This window comes from Strix uralensis, chromosome 2, assembly GCF_047716275.1.
Source record: "Strix uralensis isolate ZFMK-TIS-50842 chromosome 2, bStrUra1, whole genome shotgun sequence".
In the NCBI taxonomy this organism is placed as follows: Eukaryota; Metazoa; Chordata; class Aves; order Strigiformes; family Strigidae; genus Strix; species Strix uralensis.
The window spans coordinates 40283636-40309850 of NC_133973.1; the positions used below are offsets into that span (position 1 = coordinate 40283636).

At 36.8% G+C, this 26215-nt stretch overlaps 1 protein-coding gene across 15 annotated transcripts in view; it reads right to left on the reverse strand.

The window, feature by feature from the left end:
- Positions 1-26215, reverse strand: part of KDM6A (lysine demethylase 6A) — a 163007-nt gene that overhangs the window by 82519 nt on the left and 54273 nt on the right. For all 15 annotated transcript variants that reach the window (XR_012627507.1, XM_074858462.1, XM_074858473.1 and 12 more), the window contains one exon: positions 3540-3598. Coding sequence is in view for 13 of the 15 variants with exons in the window: in XM_074858462.1 (XP_074714563.1) it covers positions 3540-3598 (59 nt within the window). In the remaining 2 variants the exon portion in view is untranslated. The remainder of the gene's footprint in view (positions 1-3539; positions 3599-26215) is intronic.

Here is a 26215-nt window from a genome sequence, read left to right on the forward strand (position 1 = left end):
AGGGGAGGTTTAGACTGGACATTAGGAAAAAATTTTTCACAGAAAGAGTGGTCAGACAGTGGAATTGGCTGCCCAGGGAGGTGGTGGAGTCACCATCCCTGGATGTGTTTAAGGGTCGTTTAGATGAGATGCTGGGGGATATGGTGTAGGGGAGAACTTTGCAGAGTAGGACTGATGGTTGGACTCGATGATCCAAAGGGTCTTTTCCAACCTGAATGATTCTATGATTCTATGAAAAGTGTCAATGGTGAAGGACTGAGTTTACATGAGGCTTAACTTGTACAGCTGATAAGGAATCCCTGACTGAGGAGCCTCAGGACATATATACATATAAATGGGCCAATATGGGTGACTGATCTCAGTCTCTGTAAGGTGTTTCTGACACACCTTTCCCACACACACTGTCCAGCAATTTGCGAGATAACAGTCACTGAAAACACTGCAGGCTAGCTCCATGGTTGGTACACTGGGATCCAAAGAGGGCGTTAGAGCCACTTTCAGGACACAGTTGCAGAGCTTGGACTCCATTTTTTTTTTGTCTTGGTGGGACTCAGAGTAAATCAGCAGATGATAGATCAGTCAGGCTCAGAATCATTACTGAAGTAAAAGAAAAAATTTGGCATCCAAGCCACTACATTTGGATGCAGCTGTTGCGCAGAAATGAAGGGCAGCCTTTGATTAACTACTGAAATTCTTTAAGTGTTCAATCTAAAAGACAACTAAGGAGGATACGAAATTATTCAAGTTATGTAAATATCTCAGCTATCTCTATTCTACTGGTGTTCTACCCTACTTGAGAAACACTGGAAACAACAGGGAAAAATCAGCTAACCACTCTACTTACTGCTTGATGATAAATGGTGTAAAAGATCAGAGTATCAAAATTTAAGATCCAGAAGACCTATTTTACTATACTTGATTCAATTTATGGAGCTAATCCTTTATGGCATATTTTACTATAATAATTGCATGAAATAGCTTTAGTCTGATCACACTATTGCAGCATCTGTGTAGATGTTGAGAACTTTCAGTTCTTACATGAACAAACAAAATCACCAATATAAAATGATGTATGGGCTAAGATTTGTACTTAAGATAACCTTGTAATGCTGCTTTAGCATATAGAGAAGTGTACAATATTGAATTACAGTGAATAGCATATGTGTCTCAGACAATCCAACACTTTTTATGAAAGCTGGAAAACTTAAAAAATAATGTAAGAATATGAACAAGAATTCTAAAACTGACCTTATTCCCACTTTTTTATTATCCATGCTTATATGACACATGAAAAAACCTCAAGCACTTCCTTACCCTTTCCTTTTAGGAGGACTATATACATGCCTCTCATTAAAATCTATGAATATCTAAACTGATGTGGATAAAAAAACCCCAACTTTCATGGATGAAGCATGAGAGCTCAAACCATCTTAAATGGTCTAGAGTTCTCCTCCACCTGCCTGAAATACACAGATTTGTGTACTCTATGAACATACATGGAACAGCTACAGCAGAAAATAAGACAGTTTGACTAGCATTTCACTCTGAAAGAAAGAGGAATTCTCCTTGCAATCTGCAAGAGAGTCCTGTGGAGGATTAAGATCTACAAAGAAGAACTTCTCTACTGGAAATGACTTGCTATGACCTCCAAGTTTAATATGGTTTGGTCGCACCTAAACACCCACAACCACACAGCCCACTCCTCTCATCCCCAAGAAAACACAGTAAGGGGCTGCGTGAAGGAAGGGGAAGCACTCAAAGTGATTAAAAAAAATAAGTGTAAGAGTTTATCTGCATTAGATTTTCTTCCTCTAAAAATTCTACCCAATATTTTAATGATACACAACTTCCTTTGTACCACACTACACATAACTTTGTTGTATGAATGAAATGGCAAATATGATTATTCTACACAACCTTAACATACAGTTCTATGTGCAGTTAAGCCATGGTAAGTTAAGGCATCAATTTATACTCATGTTCTCAACAAGCTTACTTAAAGGTATGGAAGAAAAATGTAAATTAATTCACAACTCTGATTTATTAATACTTAGGTCTCACAATCAACTTGACTTTATTGCTCCATTCACTGGAAGGTGATAAATAGCACAATCCACTGATGGCAAAAGTCTATGCTGAACAGGTGGTCTTTCAAAGAATCAACTACTCTAAATCTAACTACTTTGTCTTATTTAATTTTATCTTACAGTTATGTACCATTTTCACAGTGCAAATTGTAGCAAGATACCTCTTGTAATAAGAACTGGTGCACAAAATACTCTTCAATGTTAAACGATGAAGTGAAATTCAACCAGATTTAACACAATCTTAAAATAGTGGATTCTCAGGTTTTCTGAAAATTTTTCTGTTCTTCTCATTAATTAGAATGCAATAGAGTTGCATGCCATGTACAATATGTGGCATTCATTTCACCACTATCAATAAAGAAAGCATTAAGTTGCAAGATAACAAAAAAAAAATCCAGCTTCTGAGCTCATGATTTAACCAACTTATCTTAATTTGAAGAATAAAAGATTATTTACATTATTCTGAGGAAGGCACAAATCTTTTGTCTTACATATACATAGAAACAATTTAGGGCAGGGAGTGGGAGGGTGGAGGGACAGCCAGGGGGAGAAATTTCACTTTATTGTTCCAAATCATCAGTCAGTAGTGACTTACTGCCTCCTTACCTGCAGTTGTATTTAGTCCAGTAAGATGATAGACCTTTTATTAATCAATCAAGTAGTAAAGTCACATTTACTAACAGTTTCCATACTGAGTGTAAAAACGCACTGACCTAAACACTGCACCTTTTCTGACTTTTTTCCAGTGACACTATATCCCTGCAAGAATAAATCCCAATGAAGTCTGAGGACCTTTCAACAGAACCCCTGTGACTGAGTCTATTCCATTTATCATCCTTCTCTCATCACCAATAAAAGAAAACCAAAATCCCATCTGAAAACCAATGCTTCCCCCATATCCAACAGCAGACCCTTTCAGTCCTGAAAGTCCTGCCAGAATTTATAATGCGTTCTAAGTTTTTATATCAGTTTTAAGCATTCTGATTCAAGTCTGAGTGTACTGCTTCTCACGTCCAAAACTATCACATTATACAGTATGTAAAAATTACTGATTATCAAGCTAAATGAAAACAAGCCCACTTTGCCTCTTCTTTTCCAAAAGAAAAGTTTTTTGTAAACAGGCTTTCAAACAAATGCAGACTACAGACTATCGATAACAACAATTCACAAAAACCTGTCAAGTCATACTGCTCTATCCCCCTTGCTGAATCGTATTATAGGGAGCTAAAATTCTTCTCCTGTAAGTGCTTTCTTTTTCAAGCAACTTCTGTGGTTGCCACAGGTATGTTACAGTAATTCAGATATGTGGCCCAGGACAGCATGTCCTCAAACATCATATCTATGATTAAAAAAAATTAAACTATCATACACTCACACTAAACTGAAGTTGAAATATCCACCTACCAATAAAACACCGCACAATACTGATACTGTTAGTTTATTGCAACTTACCATTGAAAGGCATTGTAATGGAAGTAGACCAAACCAAGGCCATATAAAAAGGCAGCATTCTGTAAAGGAAAGAAACAATGTTGAAAACCAAGATAAAACAACCATATGCTGTAAGATTGAGTTTCCAGTATTTTATTCATCGTTTGACATTCTATTTCCATGATAAGATAAGCACATTTAAATTTCACCTTGAACAGGAAGAACCAAAAGAAGGAATAAAAGGATAGGTAGACATTTAACAAAACAAAACACTATTCTCTGCAAAATATTTTTTGAGGAATAGCAACAACAATAATATTATTTTACATCAGACAAACTGATGTGCTTTGTTCTACTTGTACAACAGTAGGAAAGGAAATGACAGAGTAGAGGTCTTTGGCAATTTAATATAATAAAAAATGTTTTATGACCAAATACTGTTTCATAGTCATAATAATTTATACCCACATAAAAGTAAACAAAGATACACACACTAATTTCAGAGTCTAAAGTAGAACATTAATTACATGGATCTGAAAATATGCTTAAGGAAATTCCATTTTTCTGAATACCAAAAATACAGACCATTGGCTTCAAACCTAAGACAATCATATTTCTTCGTAATTAATCAAATTTCTATTTTCTATTTCCCTACTTTGTGGAAGGAGAAAAAAAAAAAGAAGGAAGAAAAAAAAAATGAAGGAAGAAAAAAAAAAGAACCATTCTCCATCTAGAAATCCATTTACCCACCCATTTTCTTTTCACAGAAAAGTTTGACTTGCTTCTAAGCTGACATTACTAAGAAGGTTTAATGGATGTTTAACTATAAAATCCTACAAACAATTATTACATAATTCCTAAATTAGGAAAAATAAACAAATTGCTTTTTCTTTTTAAAAGTTATGTCACGGCATAGCTCTTTTCTCTTTAGCAGAGCAATTCCATTTACAGGAGGCAACATATACATGCTGCCTATGACAGATTCTTAGGCTTTTCTTATGTGTAATACTGGTTTTGAGAGACCAGGAACACATCCCAAAGAACATAAAGCTCTGACACATGGACAAGAAATGGAATTTCCATTGTTGAAGATTGTAGTTCAAGATAATCCCTCTTCCACTTCCACGCACTTCTTCAACAAGACAAATTTCTAAGGAATTCCATTAAAGGAATGCCTTAAACTCAATCCAAATATAAAAAGGTATAACCAACTTTCTCTAGAAAATAACTGGTAAGTAGAACACAAATCAAAGAGCAGGATTCATGAGAAACAGGACCCAATATTACCATTTCATTATACCTCATCTGCATCTTCTAAATGCAAATTAAAACCAGGGGAAATGCCAAAGATCCTTTCATGAATACAGTTGGATCATAGCTTCAGCAATGGACAGCTTCCAAGAAAATTCAGTGGTATGACCAGATACTACAGCAATCAGAGCACTGGAAGATGTTAACAGGGGGAGTGGAGGGGGAAGTACATAAACAATATATGATGACACTTTAATACTACCATAAAACCATATTCTTGTTTAATTGAACAAAAACACAACACGGACATCGTAAAGATAAAAGATCTCTATTTCCATAACTCATATATTTCCTGCTTTCCAAGTGTGCTCTGGCAACAACAGACCAGGAAAGAACGCAAGCTCAAAAACTGAGCATGCATAATGCCTTGATTTAAGTCATTTTAAATGAAGAAGTAAGACAGAGAGATTTCCACGTGTGCAACCTGAAAACCTACAAAATACAGTGCACACTTAGTAACCTTTATTGTGTTTAGGTCAGGCTCATTTGTAGAACAGAACTTAACAACACTGTCCAGTGTTACCTCAGAGATCCACCAACTGCAATCAAGACTAGATCATTGTAAAGATTGAGAATAACAGTAATAAAAAAAAAAAAAAATCCTTCATCACCACACTGCAAAATTCAAGCAAAAATATGGCAGACAACTAAAACCTCTTCAATCTTCAAAGAATTTAATTTCCTCTTCTGAAATCTATTAGAATTCACAGTCCAAATGAGTTACAGATTCAGACAATTAATCTAGCTGATAATATGATCCTAAGGGTTAATAATAATCAACTTTCAAGGCACAACAGGACCAAGACGCAGGCGATTTGTCCAAATGTAATAATATATCAAGTTCACATGAAGCTTTCAGGTTGTCCCTACCCAAGTAAAATACAAATCAACCATTACTGCTCTGTCCTCCGTTCTGTGATTGGTTTTTCCATTTTTCTCTCATTCTCATTGGGTCTTACAAAGCATTTCAGATTGACCTTAAAAACTCTGTTGAACTGTCAGTGTCTTCTCAATACAAACAGGGCAAGATTTAAGACTCTCTAATACTTCAAATGTAAAGGTGTAAATTCTTAAATGTCAGTATGGATCATATTTATCTATTCTGAAATACTATAGCTCCAATCATACGTAATACCATTAGTACTGCTTGTTGATTATTAGATTTGTTTTAATAAAGATTAAAATATATCTTTTAATCTTAATTTGAACCTGGATGGGACTTTCACAAGGACTGGAAGATATTGCAGTGTTTCAATGTATGTAGTATCTTTATATATTTCAATAATTCAATAATTCAAGGCGAGATGCACATAAAGTTCATTACTTCAGCAACTAACTTTTCTGCCATATTGCAGAATACCATCAAGTTCAACGTGCAGCCAAGTTCCTACTGGCAACAGCCAATATGAAAGGCTGTAACAGCTTATTGCATATTGGGACAAAGCAGGATCATTACATGAAATTTTCATCTACAAAATGTCCTTTTTCTTAATATCATAAGATTATGTGACTCTGTTTACCAGGAACACACCCTGTCTTAAGAAATCTATTTCCAGTTGCCTCTGTTGCTTTTATTTGAACAAGTTTATCACAAAAAATATTCATCCCACATTTTCCAGTAAAGACTACTTTTATAATTGAATCCCTGCTATTCAGAATCCTGCTATAAATAACCAGTGAGTTAGAATACATGATCACTTTTTTCCCCTCCAAACATTTTTCAGTAAGAAGTAGAAAACTATCTTATCACCATCCTTTCCTGAACTTCTTCACAAGCCTCACAATTTCTGAAGATGTCAAGCTAACAAAATTCATTCTTTGGCTACTAACTTCTAATGTAATTTTTGTGTTATGAGATATCTCTCTCTACTAAAATCTACAGTAAAACAAAAAAAAGCTGCAAACCAAACCAGACTGTACCTCAAATCTGAAGTTGAATGTCTGTTTGTTTTTATTCTGCAGACATGCTATTAAAAAGCAGAAATGCTATTTTCAAGCCAATGTCATTTACATTTTCCACAATCAAAAAATGTAAAAATGTTTCATACCAACCACTAGATGGCTCAAATACCTCTTTCCATTTTACACAGCAATTTAAGAAGATTGTCAAGTTTACATTGTGTATTCTGCTACTTACAAGCACTATTAATGCTGAGCACCGTTTCAATTATATTTTAAAAAATATGTAAGCCACAGTATTTTACTGATAGGTGACTCTGAAGGCAAAAATGTATCTGTACGTACCTTTTTCTGTAACTGAGATGAATAAGCATGCTGAAGACTTTTTTTGCTTGTTTAAGTAATCAAGAAAAAAAAAGAATTAACCAATGAGGAAAACCCCACCCATCTCACAGACCTTCTGTATTAACCCAAGTAACTGGTTTATAGTCTCTTTGAAGCAGCAGATGGAAACAGATCCCCAGCATTTCATGTGCTCTCTTCTCTAGCCATTTCAGGCCAAGTTCACAACAAAGTCTTTTTCTCCATCTTCAACCATGCAGTCAGTGCTTCCGCAGAAACATGTCAGACTAGACCACCACAGTTACACTTCATAAACACAGGGTCAGAAAAACACACGTGTCCTGTGTAACAAGTGGCCATACTCACATTCAGACTTAAAAATGGCCATCTTAGACTGACTCAGAAATGTATAGCTACCACATCTGACTCCAGGTGTTTTTCACCAGCAACATGCTTATCTGCCACAAGCAGTTGAGACTCTGCTACTGACTCCAAATTAGTGTTTTATAAACACTAGAATATACAAAGAAATGATGCTCTGAAATGAAAATCTGTTCAGCATGCACTTCTAGGAAGTCAGTGAGTAGAAAAAGATGTTAGAGTCAAAGCAGCCTCAGGGCAGCATCCAGTCAGGACCTTACAACTTAAAAATTAAAAGGAACAGTTTTTGCCATAGTTTCATAGCATTGCTGATTCAGAAACATTCCCTAACACTGCCACTCATTTTTGTTGATACAATCATTTGTAGAGTACTACAGTCAATTGGATGCCAGAACTGATCTGAGTTATTAATATCCAGCTAAACAAGGATTATTTTTAACTGGATCAGTTTCCCAGCCAAGTTCACTGTGTAGCCCCCCCTCAAACAACTGCATTAGCACAAGTGAAAAAGTGGAATGTAACCAAGATAAGTGAAAGCTTTTTAAGCCTACACTGCTACCAACAAAATGCATATCAAACCTACAATAACTTTTCAAACAGAATGAGTGAAATCCTAGATAAAAGACTTAAACAGGGAATCTACACTTAAAAAAAAAAAAAAGGTAGTACTTTATTACCTCTTAACCCACATATAAATGACTTGAGAGAAATCAACTTCTATGGGTCAGTACAAGATGAATGGATTTCATGTTTTTACATGAAAGTACATCACAGCCTGCCTGTCAGCCTTCTCCGTGAAAGTCCTTAACCAGTGAGACACGTAGGCAAACACACCATTTCTCCTTTATGACTCTAAGGGGCAGTGCCAGATGCAGGTAAAATAATCCCTTTATTTCATCAAAAAGTTGTTAATATTTAGAGAGAAATCAGAGTGTATCCCACAATAGTACAAAATAAAAAACAGAACCATAGAAACAAAGTCCATGTAGTTGGTTGGTGGAAGTCTGAAGGAAAGCTATCAAAAAAAGACAAAGTTCAGCACCGTTATGAGACCAGTGATTGTTTTTCATTTGCTTACTACTATTGCCAGGAATCAAAAAGTCTTTGATGACAAAAATTGTGCCCAGTAGGACTCTGAACGCCCCTTCCACAGCTGTCCAAGTTCCAGTGGAACCTGCAGTTTGGCCCATGTCACACCAGGCTGCAGAAGACACACGTGGGCAGGGGCCCACTGCTCTTCAGAAAACCTCACTAGGAAAACAAGGGTTTACAGTTTACATTGCATCCTGTGGTCACAGCGTCTCTCAGCCACCTGTTCAAAGCAGAAGAACAGTTTTTGTGTTCAAATATGCAAATATGTTTATTTCTTTACTGAAAAAATGAAAGCTGAAGTTTTGACACTATGGTGCCTAATACTTTCTCCTGACACTACTCAACATATAGTAAGAGTTTCCTGGAGAATATGTACTGCACAAAAAATTTCCACTCAGGCTCTTGTGCATAAACAGCTATATGCCTTTGGGAGTTGACAAGCTCTAGCAGTTCCAGTCACAAAGATTGTAAGTGTTCAGTAGAAAGATGGGAGGGTTCAAATAAAATTTGTTTAGATTTGTACAAACACGAAAAAAGAGAGCTACCTCTCTACATGTCTTACACATTCCCAACACCTGCAAAAATACTAAGATCCCTTTAAAGGGTGTATTACATATTAGTAACATTAGCTTTGGCATCTTCAAGAAATTTTATAGTACCTGAAAAATCATTAGGTTTATACAGAATCTCTAAAATACAGCTATACGTAACACGCTTGCACGACCCTGCTTCGTGAGCAACAATCACAATAGTCAAAGAATTGTAACTGGGTGTGTGCCTGCATCTCAACAGCAATGTGAAAGCAGAAGTCATTATTCCTGTAACAAATATATTCTGGCATATATAATAATTAATGTAACATCTTGGCAAATAACTGCAAAGTAATTTCTTCTTGTCTTTAAAAAGTTAATCTTTCCAGAGAGTAAGTATTGCCAAAATACACCTACTACTCATAGAAGAAAACTGGCTAATATATCTTTCTTAATTCATAAAAAATACTTTCCTTTTTTTCCTTTCACAGAAAAATTAAGGTGAAGCAGAAAAAACAAACCAAACCAAATAAAACCCAAATAAACAAAAATCCCACACCAACCACAAAGTAAAAAAAAAAAAAATATTTTTTTTCCCCTTGTAAGTAGTACCCATCTTTGAAATTACTATACTCTCTCCTCACCATCCTGCTCCCCTTCTCATCTCCTCTTTAGGAAAGACAGTACATTTGTCCATAGCCTCTGCAACTCCCCACCAGTGCTGCACTGCCCTATTCCCTACAGCTCCCCTCTGAATGAACACTATGCTTTCAACTTCTCTGAAACACTGCTGTCCTACCATTTTCACTCGTGGACTAAGACACCTATGGCAGAACCTGCTTAAACAAACTGAAGAGAGCACCTAATACCACCACTGTCCACGAAGTAGCTTTCCAGCACTAGATGTAAAAAGCTTCTTGTCACACAGGGAAGGACAGGTACATCAAGACAAGACTAATAGTGAATTATCAAAACCCACATACAGTAGCTAATTCAAGATACATTAATAATTTCATACCCCCTTGAGTAATACACCGTTGCTACAATCACTTTATAGGGAGCACTTTTATATTAAAGACAAAATGATAAAACAACATTAAATAACTCAAAACCTCTTCATAAATGATGGAATATATGCAGTTTTGTAAACTGGGTATTCCTTTATCCATAAGTAAATTTAGGTCCTCGGCAAAACGGAATACTGATCAACTAGTGTACCTCCTCAAATCTCTTACGAGAACAAACAGCCAAGCAAATGTCTAAATAGTGATCATTGCTATGGGTATCTGACTTATGTGCCTTTCACCAAAGCTTATAAAATTTCACTTGATGTAAACATCTTCATTTTCCACTTGACACAACTATTTTCAATAATGTAACTATTTTAACAGAAAACAGTATTTTTCTGAAACAAATCAAGTGAGCAAAGGTGTTGTGCAACACAGAAAGATTAAACTCAACTTGAAAGACATTTTATAGAAACAATTCATCTAACCAAATTTAATACTCTCCCTACAGATTCCCTGAATACTGTTAGCAATCACAAAGTTTCTGATTTATTTTGTATGATACATGATTTAAAAAAAAAACCAAAAACCCACAACTCCTGACCCCAAATAGAAAGCCATATTTGAGATTAGATGCTTTATAGCTAAACCAATTTGCCCAAGGTTTGCACAAAAACTGGAGATAATCTCCCTGGAGATCACCTAGTCCAACCCACTGCTCAAGGAAGGTTCAACTAGAGCAGGTTTCCCAGGACAATGTCCAGTTGGGTTTTGCCACCCTGCAAGGATAGAGGCTCCACAATCTCTCTGGGCAACCTCCTCCACTATTAAATCACTTTCATAATTTAAAAAAAAAAAATCCCTATGTTTAAAAGGCATTTTGTGTTTTCAATTTGTACCCACTGACTCTTATTTCACTAGGCACCACTGAAAAGAGTCTGGCTCCATCTTCATTAATTCCCACATCAGGTATTTGTACACCCTGATAAGATGCCCCTGAGCCTTCTCTTCTCCAGGCTGAACAACCCCGGCTCTCTTAGCCTCTTATCCTTGTATGGCAGATGTTTGAAGCCCTTCATCAGTCTCATGGCCCTTTACTGGACTTGCCCCAGTATCTCCCCGTCTCTGTTCTACTCAGGAGCCCACCACTGGACTCAGTACTCCACATGTGTCTCACCAGGGCTCAGAAGGACAGATCACCTCCCTCAACTTAATGGTGATGCTCTGCCTTATGCAGCCCAGGACGTTGTTGGCTGACTTTGCTGCAACAGCACATTGATGGCTTATGGTCAACTTGTCCACCAGGACCCCCAGGGTCTTTTCTGCAAAGCTGTTTCCAGCCAGTCAGCCTCCAGCCTATGCTGGTGCATTGTGTTATTCCTCCACAAATAGAGGACCTGGCATCTCCCTTTACTGAACTCCAAGAGGCCTCTAGGCTGTTCAGGTCCCTCTGAACAGCAGCACAACTATGTGGTCTCTTCCCCGTTTTGTATTCTCTGCAAACTTGCTGAAGGTGCACTCTAACCCATAATGCAGGTCATTAACTGCAGATGCTGAAGAACACCGGTCCCACTATCAACCCCTGGGGTACACCACTAGTGGCTGGCCTCCAGCTGGACTCTGTGATGCTGATCACAACCCTCTGAGTCCAGGTTAGCCAACTTTCACTCTATCACACTGACCACTTATCTGGTCTGTACTTCATCAGTTTGTCTATGAGTATATTATGGGAGACAGTACAGAAATCCTTACTAAAGTAAACACAAACAATATCAATGGCTCTCACCCCCTACACCAAGCCAGGATCCTGGACTCCATCATTTCACAGTCCTGCAGCCAATGCTGCCACAACCTTCACACTCACAACCTGTTCTTCCATGTCTGCAAGGATGAGATTAGCAGATCATCTCCCCTTGTTGGACTCTCCATCAATTGTGTCAGGAACTTGCCATCAATATACTTCAGAAACCTCCTTGATTGCTTGTAGCCTATTGCATTGCACTGCCAGCAAATATCAATATGGCTAAGCCCACTATTAGGACCGGTGTCTGCAAATGCAATGCTTCTTCCAGTTGTTGAAAGGCAGCCTCATCTACTACTTCCTGATCAGGTGGTCTGTAGGAGACAACCACCACCACGTCACACACATTGCTCATCCACTAATTCTGACCCATAATCTCTCAACTACCTTCTCAACTCTCCAAAAGCAGGGCTCCATACATTCTAGATGCTCTTTCATAAATGGCTTCTCTCACTCCTCACCTCCCCAGACTGCCCTCCCTAAAGAGCCTGTACCCATCCACTGCAGCACTCCAGTTGCCTGAGCTGTTGCACTGCATCTCTGTGATCCCAGTCAGATCATAGCCCTGCAACTGCATGTGGACCTCTGACTCCTCCCCTTTTTTCCCCATGCTGCATCTATGTGTGTACAAGCACTTCACAGAGGCACCCATTTCTGTTGATTTCCCAGAAAAGGTAAGAGACATGCCTCCATAATGCTGTCCTGTAGGCACTTCCTTATTTTGTCCATACCCTTGAGGTGATTACCGTAAGCAAATTAAACAAAGAGCAGTTCTTCTCAACCTCTGTTTTTGACAACTACTGCTCTTATTTCATACCTATTGAAGGATTTGGCTTTTCTCTTTTTCCAGCTAGATACACTGACCTAACAAAAATTATTATATCTCTTCACAAATGTTTTCAATCAAAGTACAGAATCATAGAACCACAGGATGGTCTGGGTTGGAAGGGACCTTAAATATCATCTAGTTCCAACGCCCCTGCCATGGGCAGGGACACCTTCCACTCAGACCAGGTTGCTCAAAGCCCAGTCCAACCTGGCCTTGAACACTTCCAGGAAGGGGGCATCCACAGCTTCTCTGGGCAACCTGTTTCAATGCCTCATCATCCTCATAGTGAAGAATTTCTTCCTTATATGTAATCTAAATCTACCCTCTTCCGGTTTAAAACCGTTACCCCTTGTCCTACCACTACAGTCCCTCCCTTGTCTTTCCAATAGGCCCCCTTTAAGTACTGCAAGGCCACTACAAGATCTCCCCAGACCCTTCTCTTCTCCAGGCAACAACCCCAACTCCTCCCTCAGCCTGTCCTCATAGGGGAGGTGTTCCAGATCCAAATCATCTTTGTTTCTTCAGAAATTAATGTCTGTTCATGTATACACACACACATTACTGAAACATCTTTTCTGGAAGATGACATATGGACAGTTTATTGAAATGTTTTATTCCCTTTTATATGGCAAGTGATCATCACCATTTATACCCATCATCTTCAAAACATTTTATGAAATAGAACTACTAGTATGGAATTTTATGTTCATGATTCACCATTTTTCCAATCCTTTCCAGCAAAGATAGGAATCCCACTGAGATTACAAGTAGCCCCATTATTTCTCTGTCAGTTTCTCACTGCTGGAGAATCACTACTGTGTTGGAAAAAAGCCTTAATATCATTAATTACACTGCTGCTCTACCTGAGGCACTGCACATAAAATGGGAGTGGACAAGCCAAATACATTAAGGCATGAATGACTACAAAGTAATTCAAATACACACAAGCAAACCACTAAAACCAAAGGAAAATAATCATAAAAATTAAGTGGCAAAACTGTCTATGGTTGTTCCCTTGAAACTTAAGCGACATTGTGCTGGGCAGTAACTAGAACCAAGCTGGATCTGGAACTCTGCTTAATGGAAAAATTTTAAGTTGAATTTTTAACCAAGTTCCCTAAGAATGCTGTTGCTACTTATATGTTGTTCTTTCCAGCTGAACAACTCCTGAACCTGCTAGCCACTTTCAAATGAATTCTACAGAAAGCAAGTCATCTCAGAGATTAAAAACCTGAGGAATGTCACTGAAAATACCTGCTGGATAGAGAGAAAAGAGCCCCCAAACCAATGACTACTTTCAGAAAGCAAGTAAGAGTTTAATTACTCTCTCCTCTTTGGGAAGAGACATTTAGCCCATTAGCACAGATTTAAATCAAGCACGTTCTTTTCCCTGCTCAGAGATGTCATTCAGGATGCTTCACTTGGAAAACCAGAAGAATTCCAGTTCGTGTGTGCTTACAAAGAGAAGTGGGAGAAGCAAAGACAGGAGGTGCAAAAGGGCAACAGACACCAACCCATCATTACTTGAGCTTCATTAGCCCTAGCATAAAAAGTTTGTTCTGTAAACTGCAAATTGAATAAAAACCCACATTTAGAACAAAATTCTGAGTATCAGCTTTAGTCAGTAATATCTGAAAATGGAAAATGTTACTGGACAGCATAATTTTGGGTATATATTTTATGTATTGTTATAAATATATCAAATAATAAAACAAGAATATTTTTTAAAGGTTTGATTGTTTAAAGTATCAAAATGTAAGGTCATTGATTAATGGTTGCTAGTTGGATATCAATCAGTTATTACTGAAAATGATTTTCCAATTAAGACTGTAGCTGGTTTAGTAGTAATCACTAATTGGTGTTCTAATTGGTGATTTGCTGCTTTATTTGTTAGAATGTACAAATACTTAAAATAGGATGCAACAGACAAGGCAGCAGGCCCACATGACAGGCAGCTGGGGGAGCAGACAAGATGGCCAGCAGCCAAGAGCAAAGCAAAGCAGCTGGGCAGCCCACCAACCATTCCCACAGAATATTTCAATTCCATCAAATCATCATTTCTTAACAGAAAACTGTACATCAGTAAATTTTCAGCCCACTCTGTGAATATATATACTAGTGAGTTTAAGAGCCTTCATTTTCTAAAGGCAAAACAAACAAAGAAAAAATACAAACAAGCCAAATGATAGGACACTTCTTTCACTCTCCATCTCTTCTCTGTTAATTCTACACTGCTCTATTTAGCTCTTTCTTCACCTACTCCAGAGCTCAGCTTCCTTTCCTCAACAATCCCTATTCTTCTTACCATTATATCACTGCTGATGTACCTGATGTTACTTAATTACTTCTGTCAACAATTTAACTTCTGAAAAATTAACTCTGAAAAATTGCAAATGGAAACATCACAACTGTCCTGAATCAGGAACCTGAACATTTTAAAATCCACTAGTCTCTCCTCAGTTCTGACTATTACCTTTTCTTACAAGAAAAAGTTGTAAGAAACCTCTCAAAGTTGGTAATTTTAAAATCTTTTCCTCTGAGGCACTTCATTCCTAAATCCCGTTGCTTATGCAGTTAGCTGATTGCCAGAAGGAGGAGGGAAGAGAGGACAGAAGAAGAGGGCCAATTAACCAATGCCATAGGATGGGGATTTTCTCCTCTGTTAATTTGACATCCTTTTGCAAGACTCTAGGGAGCTCTTATTTAACGATGCTTTGCTAAGTCGAATTTCACAAATTAATTTTACATTATAACTGCTGCTCCTCACTGTGAGTTGATAGCCCCTTACTCTTTTACTAAAAGTCAGTAGAATCCCTTTCTAACCCAGATACATGGTATGTGTTGATTCACTCTCTTTCCTGTCTGTCTCTGCAATAGACAGTTCTTGGATATGCTTTCATCATTTATCTGAAATTTCATTCTGCTGTTCTGCATTTGAGAGGAGGATGACTAGACTCTAGCAAAATGTCAAGTCGAACTATACTTATCTTTTATATAAGACCATGCTTTCCAGTATATGCTTCTATATTGTTCTTTATTAAACTAAATCTTGTTTGGGCTTCTCACTTTTCCTTCATACTCTCTACTTTTTCTGATAGTCAGTTCAGTTTCCTTAACACCATCAGCTGTGTATACATGAGATGGTGGATACAAATAGTTGAAAATATTCCATTTAAAAAAAATCTCAACATACCATATGAAATTCCACCTGCTATCTTAATTCTCCATAATATTTTTTGTACCTCTAAATTTCTACCATTCAACATACAAAATTTATCTTCTATTTTAGAATATCAATATTCACTTTCAATCATTAAAATAATTAAAAATATTTAATACCAGCCCCACATTTACAATTCTTCCATATGACAGTCTAATGTACATCAACTTAGATTTTCCTAGATCAAAGACGTATTCCCCCCTCCCAATTAACAACAATTTTCTATCACTTCAGCGAACATTAAGGACTGCTTAAACTTATATCCTGTATGCTACTTCCCATCTTTTCTGAATATTCAATTCCTTTCCAGGGTAATCTGAATCTCTCTACCTTCTTAATTAAAGAAGCATTTTCAAAAAAGACTTTACAGCTTTCTTACACATTGTCTTAAGGTCCAGTTATCCATTCCAATGGAATAGCCATAAACAGGATCATTATTTAATTGCAGATATAAAAAATGAAGTAAATTACACCTACAGAAAGAGAAAGATAGTTCTAAGGCATGAAGACAATGATGTGGGCAGCTTCAAAAGCCTGTGATCATAGCCTTGCGGTCAACTAGCAGATCTCAAAATGGGCAGGCATAAATATCATACCTTGAAATTACCAATATACTCTTTATAGTACTTGGCTTAACCAAAGAAGCAGCCTGTGTCTCAGATGTACAGGAGAATGAATACTAACATGGGAAAGAAGATTATGTGAATTAATTAAGGGTACTTAAGTACTGGTCTGCTAGGAAGAACTCCCAACATAAAGAAAAAAAATAATTCACTCCCTGGGGAGACAGACCATAGCCATTGAAGGCCTGCTCTGACTGACAGGGAATATGACAGGCAGGGAGCCTAAAAAGGTCTCTTCACAAACAATGTCAGGGTAAAGGAGAGAACATGAACTCATTTTTTGAAGGTCTAGTATGTGCTTGATGCGTTGCGGAAGCATTTAACCTAAGTTTTGTGGAACACTTCCCTCTTTTTAATGTGCTTTTGACATTACATTTGATTGTTTTCTTAAACACAAACACATCTACTTTAGGATGTGCTTTAGGAAGTCCACACTGTATTTAATTGTTTAACATGGTAATTAAATATGTGATTCTATATCAACTAGCAGATATATTCTACTTCTCAATTTCCCTTAAGATTTCACGGAATGACAGCTATGCCTCTCAATCATTTTTAAACGTGTTTAGTGCCTTAACTGTGTGACTGGCCTCCAATAAATACTTTTCAGGCCTAAAATTCATATCCCTTTCAGTAAAACAAAGGGAATCCTCAAGTTAACAACTTGTTTCAGCACTCCCCATACCCCTTAAAGAACTCTGTTGTCTGTGCAATATGCATGGCGTGAAGGAATAAAATAGAAAAGCCTTCTTTATTTACTTGTATTTACACGGGTGGGAGTTTCTATACGAAGAATTTTGAGTAGGGCAGCTTTATGAGATCCTTGTCTTAGATTTTCTTACATACGACCACTCACCCTTTATCCTCTGCTTCTAAAAGCAAAGTCTACCAAAATGAGAAGGTACACTTCTGAATTTAGATAGGTTTGATAACCCAGACCAATGAATTACTGCTCATCTCACACTTGACTGACACAACATAGAGACAGGGAACTTTGTTCCACTTACGACAGTGTAATCCTTTGTTGACATGACAGATCAAATTCTTCCCAATTATCACAAAACTGTCGACCACTTTCTTTTCACAACCAGAAAGCTATGAGTCACCCATAGAATGGAGCTGTACTTCAAGACAGTGCTCCAATACCTCAGTGATTCACTGTGTTCCAGCCAAATAAGAAAGCAAAGTCCTACCTGTCGGCAACTGCTCCCTGAACTTGAATCACCAAAATATCTCAAGATATACACAGCATCTCCCAGTTTGTATGTACAGGCTGTAAGACTAAGAATATATAACTAACTAACTAAATATATAACTATATAACTAAAACTAGAATCCCATGAAAAGATAAAAATCAGGGTTTAGAGAGGTTAGTTAACAGGGAACATGGAAAGATGCCACACGAATTTGGAGCTACAAGTCTACGTAAAATACCAGAATTAGCAAAACCATTGAACAATTGCACGTAAGAAAAATTGCAAAATATCAATTGTGTTCCTTTAGAGACATTTTTATTTTGTATTATTTTTCCAAAGCAGCACTTAATAGTCATTCTCAGGTTCAAGACTAGTTGCCTTCCTGTGGCATCACTCATCTGGGTTTGTCTTGAACTCAGAAGTGACATTCACCATCCGTTTGCTTCAGTTTTCTCCTTACTCAAAGCCCATCAGAAAAATTCACCAGCAAGAAGCACCTACATGCTCTCTTTCTATAGAAGCCAGTGTTACAGCCATTGTAATCAAGGAGAGACTCCCAAGGAATTCGTCTGACATCAACGAACAGGGAATAAAGTTTTGGACATAAAAAGGTTGACATTCCTCTGAAAGACATACTGTCTGAGGGAAGTGGAAGTGCCTTCAAGACAAGCTTTTCTTCAGAACTTATTTACAAGTTTCAGACAGATAGAGGGCTCTGTTTGCCTAGATTTTGAGATCAGAAACAGTATTGAGAAAGGGTTATAATGCTCCATTATGAACTAGATGGATGATTTCCTTTATGTTATTATATTTTTATGGATTTCAGAGAGAGAGAGAGAGAAGAGTATAAAGTGTACTGAAATTCTTGTATAGCTCCACAGAGTAATTCTGCTCTAGACAACATCCAATGATTGTATTTAATCAGAAAATCATCCTTCCTCTCCAAAAGGTAAAGACTATGTCACTAAATGGAAACATAACTCTGAGTAGGTGATCCAGGAGGGAGGGGGCAAGCTATCGTACAATTCAGCAGTAACATTTAAGTTTTAAAATGTTGCTGCTGAAGTTACTGCTAAGAGTAACTTCACTTTTCTATCATCATTTTAAGCCTTTCCCTCCCAACAATATCCTCCCAACCTCCAGTGATTTGTTGTTCAGAGGTTTCTAAAGCCAGACAAAATGTCTTTGTATTTGATTATTCTTAATGGATTTTTTCTTTCCTAAATTTGTCCAGCTGCTTCTTGAAACCATTAAAACATTGTGAGTCTGCAGCATTCCGCGAAACTGATGCAACTTTCTATATCACCAGTGATACAAAAACTTCTGGAAGATGTAGTAAGCATTAATTTCCTGCAGCAGCTGACTACAGAACAGAAAACACAGAAAATATCACCATCAGCACTAGTCTTGTTTAAAGGGATTCCCCCTTCTCTGTCACCACTACATGTTTTCATCTCTTAGCTATAAAGAAAATAGTTATTCAGAATGATGATCAGTTTCTCCCCTGCCTTTACTGAATCCTGTTTGATTCATCTCCTCTTCTACAGTGTTTACCAGGATTAGAATCAGATTTTTCAACTAACTTGTTTTCAGAAAAAGTTCGTAACGTTCTGATTACATCATTAAGGTAGCTGGGAATGGATCTGTGTCTGATCCCAAGAATCAGAATCCAACAGGTAAATGCTTGAAATGGATCCCAGTCCTCTTTGGGAGGAGAGAAAAACAATACGTGAAATACTTTTAGAAAACATGTCAGACAGCATCAGTGTAGTTATGTCTGGTAATACAGTTTTACTGCTGTTTGTCTGATGACCCTGAGAATTCAGAAAGAAGAGGCTAGAACAATACGTGCAATAAGAAAAAGACCAAGTAAAAACCTAATCCAGAAAAAACCCCTGAATGAGGAAATCAGGAAAAATATCTACATTTATTTTTACCGGTAATACCAGATAAAATTTAACTAAGGAACATTTTGGCCTTACAGAACAAAGACTAGGCTGGGAAAGAAGAAAACAGGGTGAAGGATGCCTAACTGAGTATTATTTCTCCCATATCTGAGATGTTGGATCTCTCATCAGTCCCATTCCTCTGGCAAATAAGGTGAGAAAAATGACACAGCATGAGGAACAGAAGTTATGAGTTCTAAGTGGTTCCTCAGAAGTTGGGAAGGATAACTGTACAAAACAAAATGATACTGCACACTGTTTTAGGAATTAGTGCCAAATAATTTGCATATAGCTGCCCAGAGAGTGGCTGAGGATGACAAGCTAATATTTTCCCAGGTTCTTCTGAATGCCAGTAAATCCCTATCTACTTACTACAAACTTGCAAGGTGCACAGGAACAGACAATCAGCTACAGGTTTTCTAGGTAGCTGCAGACCTTCTCAGCGTACATTTGAAAATACTTATGCTTGAAATTATCTAAACTCAAAGGTTTTGTTTGCTTGTTGTTGGTATGCTTTAGCATTTGGATCTCCAGTATTTTTCAGCACCCTCCAAGGACAGCACTCTGGTTTCAGCACCAAAAGCAGGCACCCTGGATTACTTCTTGCTACACCTTTACGGAAGTAAACATGAGAAGCAGAACTGATTTCTATTTCTCCTCTAAATACTCAATCTTTAAGGGTGGTTCACAGAACAGAGCACAATCGTACTCTAAAAACACTGTAAATGATTTACATTTTCTTCAAAGCATGAGCTTACTGGCCTCACACAAACTACTCGTAGGCTCTTTAAGGAAGAGACCCCAAGCTCTATGTCTCCCCATCCTTCCACCTGCTGCTTTCTGCATCTATTTGTACTACATTCACTCACACTTTAGCCACTCCTCCCTCACCCGCCCCCACCACACAGAAAAGACTGCATCTGTATCCTGGGGAAAAGGAGGAAACAATGCAGCAGAATAATTAGGTACATGCTTGAAAGAGTATTTTAAAAAGTAGAACTGAAATGTCAAAAGAGAGCAAATTCAAAAACTTTAAATTTGCAAAATAAAACAATTCTTTATTTCTAAAATTAAGCAAATGTTTAATCTTTTAAGGAAAGAACCTTAAAACGTAAAAGATTCATTTCTGAAGAAATGTCACTCATTAATGAGACACAGTACCTACTTATAGCTTATGATCAAACAGGAATCTACAAAGTACAAATAAGAAAAACAGTGTGGTATGTTCTGTTTTAATCTTTTCCATGCAACAAAAAGAACACTCACATGGAGCAGGGAGCAATTGTACCATTAGTGTGGTACCATTTCTGCAAACAACAGAATACTTTTGAAAAACAAGCATCACATGCATTGTCAATATAGTAATTTATATTCAGAAAAAGAAACATTTGGTCATTCAGTATTATTAACATTCAAATAATATTCTTGCCTACTGAAGATGTGTCCTCCATTTGAGTCAGAACCGTTCTACTCAACTAAATATGCCTCTCTCTGAATAATCTCAATCATTGAGTTTCTCCACTGCCATCCTTCAGCATGTCTCATATTTTAGCATCCTACATTCTCATCACAGGGACTGAAGAAAGGAAGCATACTATTATTCTAAGTACTAGTAGATGAAGTATGACAGTTTTTTATTCTGCACAAAGGAAACTTCCGCAGTAGGAAAATTCAATATGCATAAGAAGCTTTTAAGAGACTTTCCCATCAATCCTGACAGTACTTATGTTATTTCCACCCAAAGTATTTGGACTTCTAGACAGAGATCATACATACAAAGGGCCAAGAAGAGCATTCCTGCCAAATTTCCAGGGTGAAGCATCACCATCAGAAAATGTTATGAATATTGTTTAGAAACAGATACCATTGTCTAGGGTGAAGGGGGAGTGTTTCCTCTGAGATTGTGTCTTGCCTTCTTCTCATGACCCAAGCAAAATTTCTCCCCAAAGCACATTCTTTCCTCTTTTACCATTAACATTTGGAGTATATTACAGATCTGCCAGAGTTTTGAGTTCTTATAAATACATTGATTAAAAGGGATGAGTGGCTTGCTGAACAAATACACATTGAAAAAATTCAGAACTGAAGACACTGAAACAAAAACTTTTTTCTAATTTAGTGCAAATGCAAAATATTTCTAGTCAAATAGCGACATCCATGCTCCCTAAAAAGACCTAATACTTGTTAGGACCCAAACAGGTACATGGTTTATATGTGCAGAGAATGATTCCTTTGTTTTGTTAGATGACACTTAATAGAAAAAAGATGTAAAAAAGGCAATTTATCAAATTTATCTGGAGGTCAAAGGCAACATGTCAAAATTTATTAGTTAAATTGGTCAGTCTCATTATTTTTAAGTTTTTACACCTAGTCTTGATTCCTTTCAAGGAGAGGGAATATGCCGTCCCGTCATAATTTCATTAGATAAATCATCTAATAGGAATTAATTATTAGAACCTTGTACAATTTTACTGTACACAAAATTGGACGTGCTGCATTATTTGTCTGCATTAACAATAGTAAAAAACAGTATCTGCTTCTTTCTCTGTCATGGGACTACCTAAGAATTCTCTGGTTTAGCCCACAGAGGGACAGAATTTTAGACAGACACACATCCCCCAGAATAAACAAAACCCTAAACTATAACTGTTCAGATTTATTATCCTTTAAGAAATATCTGGATAAATATATCTTCTTTTCTAAACGAGGGATCAGTTGTGCTTTAATTAACAGCGTGAAATAAAATACATTTTCTCCTTAATCTTTTAGGTGGCATTCATTTAACATACTTCAGGATAAAAACATATACTTCTTTCAACTTGTCTGTTCTACTGATTTACAAGAAATAACATTTTTATCATCCAATATTAAAAGATCTTTTTCTGAAACCTAAACACAGCTATTAATTTGCTCTCTTTTTGTGTATTTTATAAATGACCAAGTGTTATTGGTAACACAATCATCATTACCTTTCCAGCATTCCGGAGTTTTTCTTTGTTTATTAATAATTCTCTGAAATATTTTGAAAGTGTACACATAATTGTTTTACCCTTAAGAGGCACAATTCCAGTTAGTCTTCATAAACATAGTCTGCATTTAAGAATCCCATTTTTTAACATCACTGAGGAATCACGCTAACTGATCACACCTATGGAATGCTGAAATAACCTCATTTACAGTGTTACCAAAGCTACCAAGAGATTATATGGCGCACAACTCAGAAATTTAGCCCTTCAATTTAATATCCTTCATACTCCAAACTTCTCTTAGGTCTTGTTCTTTTAACAACTGTTCTAGCTTTTCAAATATATTCTCACATGCAATTTCTATCCATCATGACATACTGAAGGGACAAGTTCATGATCTAAATGCACTAATAACCTTTAAAAACCTTTGGAGAAACAGATATTGCTAGCTATGGGCTTTGTTGTAGTTTTTTAGTGACTCTTCTTTAAAACGCCCTTTGATAATGTTGTATCTGCTTTTTTTTCCTCCCTCTTTTTGTTTTGCCAGTGTATCTTAGGATCAAAGTGGAAGTTTTCACCAACAGAATTATGTGCTCTTATCCACTGCACCCCAGAATATTAAATATTAGGAAAAATATGTCCTCAAGTATTTTTCATCAGCAATTCAGTAAAAGACTTTATGCAATTGCTAGATCCTTTTTTCCTGATTTCCTGGAAAACCCTTTCTTTTGTGAGAGAAAATTGTTATCAACAGCTGCAGTAACAGCTACATACATTAAAAATCTTCACTGTTTAATTAGTAAAAGAGGAGTTTTTGTCATCTTAACTCACTCCTCCCCTTGTCATGGACTCTCCAGTAAGTTCAGGACAAAAAGTTCATTTTTATCAATTGAAGCCCCATTACCGTAATTTCCTTCACTCAAAAATTACCAAATTTTTTATTATCTACTTATCTTCCAGCTCCCCAAGTGATCCTCAGTGCTTCACACTACCTTCTTCTGCCTCCCTCAACACAGAAGACATCCTGGTGCTTTAATGGAAAGGGATATGGTACTCATCACCTGAACAGTTACTGGGGTTTTTTTTGTTGTGTTTTTGTTTGTTTTGTTTTTAAAAAATCTCCATGCCTGGTGAACTTACTGCACAGAGGTGGTTGTTGGGCAGAAAGCTGGCAAGTCTCATTTCGGCATCCCACAATCCACTCCTGTATTACTCTATATATACCTTCCTCCCTTCTCCTCATATGCTTCTAGCCTTACAGTATGTTTTTACTTCTCTTCCCTCATTTTCTTTACGTTCTAATTCTCTGCAGGGCTACAGTCTTCCTTCCCCCACTCCCTGTGATTCTTCCTCTAGCCACACTTTCCTCTTCCTCATATTAACTTGTTCAGCCTTACTTGTTCTTACAATTTTTTCTATCCTCAGCCTTCTCCCTTCCCTTTTCTTATTTTCTTTTTCTGGACATAATAGCTTGCCATCCTATATTATCATGCTGTATCAGACTCAGACTGTATTTACAGATTGCTTTCCAGAACACAGTCTCCTGAAAATGCTTATCCCATTAAATCCCATAAAAATGCTTTTTATCTCCATTATGATGACCTACTGTCTTCAGTATTTAAAAATTAGGACATTTCTTTCAAACTTATCTCTATTTTGTATCTGCTGTTCCATAACACATAATAATATCATGCTTCACTCTCCCTCTTTGTCTACAACAGGTCTTGAAACAGTTATATCTCATACCTTCTCAGAACATGACCAGAATGTCTTTGTCAAAATTCTTCTAGTGAAAGGACTGCAAACTAAAAACTGTTCTTTTAGTCAAAAGTGAGAGGTATAGAATCCCATGTGTTGCACTGATGAACATTATAATTGCAGACAGAAGAGCATATAGAAGGTACTAATAACATCTCCCTTCTCAATGCCTTCCAGAGCTGCTGAATCTTCACTCCATTTCTGCTTTTATTTTTCACATTCTGATTTGCCATTTTCTCTGAAATTTCTGTTTATTCCATTCCTATCCTATCATTTTGATTTTATTTTGCAAATATATTCCGAATTGCAGGTTTTCACCTTACCCACCTTTAGGTCACCTACCAAATTCCCCAATTCCTTTTGTAATGCCCTTAATCTCAGCAAATTCCACCTTCATTGAGGATTTTTGAAACTTGTTTTCCTGATCAAGTGTTCTTCTAAATGCTTCTCTGATTAAGTCTCCTCTGATCAAAGAAACTGTTTCTGTCTTTCTGCTTTTCCTGTACATATCCTGTGTTGCTATGTTGCAATAATTTATACTAAAGGCTTTTTGTGTCATTTTAAAATTTTGTTCTCTGAAGACTCTTATGAGGAAATCTGTCTCCTGATACAGGATATCCATTCTCTTTAAAAAAAAAAGTTCCAAAACCACTAAGGGCTTAAATAAAAAGCATCGTTCACAAATCACCCTACTGTCTTCTCCAACTTCCATTTCAGGAAGGTGTCTGCTCCAGCAATTTCTACTGATACTGTACTACTGTACTGTTTCAATTAAGCCAAGCATTTATATCTAATTAAAAAAAATAATGGAAGATTTGATGAATTCTGTCTAAAAACACTACTTGGTATGTTGCGGTTACTGCAGAAAATAAACAGTTGTGAGTCAATGAAGTGGAAAATTGCTGTCTCATAACAGATTCTCTAAGGTGCAAAATGTTCTCTTATTTGCTGTTATCAGTATGTCTAGTAATTGCTTTTTGTCCAACTATTTTAAAAGGGGAAAATAGACTTACAGTCTGGAGAAAGAGAGACAGCAAAACATACTAAATTAAAGCATTAATGTTTTTTTAATTTTTTCTAATTTATTGCATTAAGAAAACATACCAAAAAAGACATTGGGCCTATCAAAATGGAAAAGGTAGGGAGAAGAAAAGAAGATCCATAAAAGTATTAAACCAAGCAACAGGTCACATTTGAAAACAAACACTCATGGTCTTTTGTTAGTTTAATTCTTTGGAAAAAAACAACCTTACTACTATAATTGAAAGTGTTTTAGCCATAAGATTGAGAACACTCTTAGTAACATTTCTACACAGATTTAATTATAAAACAGCACTGTAAAAAATTACCTGGTACTAAATTACACTTTAGGTCTACCTAACAAGGAACATTATAAAATCACTTGCTGTAACAAATGAACAACTCAGTATAAACTGAGATCACAGCCTTCTTCCACGGCTAGCACACACGTACACAGTTCCATTTTCCTGGGCTTTCTACAGAGAATTTTAGTGGTTTTTTTTTTAATATCGCCGCATGCTTTTTGGATTCTCCTCAGTTTTATAAAGAGTATCTGAGAAAAGTGAGAGGAAATTCTGTTATTTGCAAACATATAGCCAAAATGAAATTTCTAAGAATCATTTATTTTAAGAGACAAATATGAAGAAGGTCTGAGGTAAACGTTTCAATTCAGACAGTAATTCTAATGTCCAGTAAACACAGGCAGGGAGTACCAAATAGCTGCTTTCCAGAACTAGACCGACACCTTACCTCGCTGCAGAACAACTACGGGATTT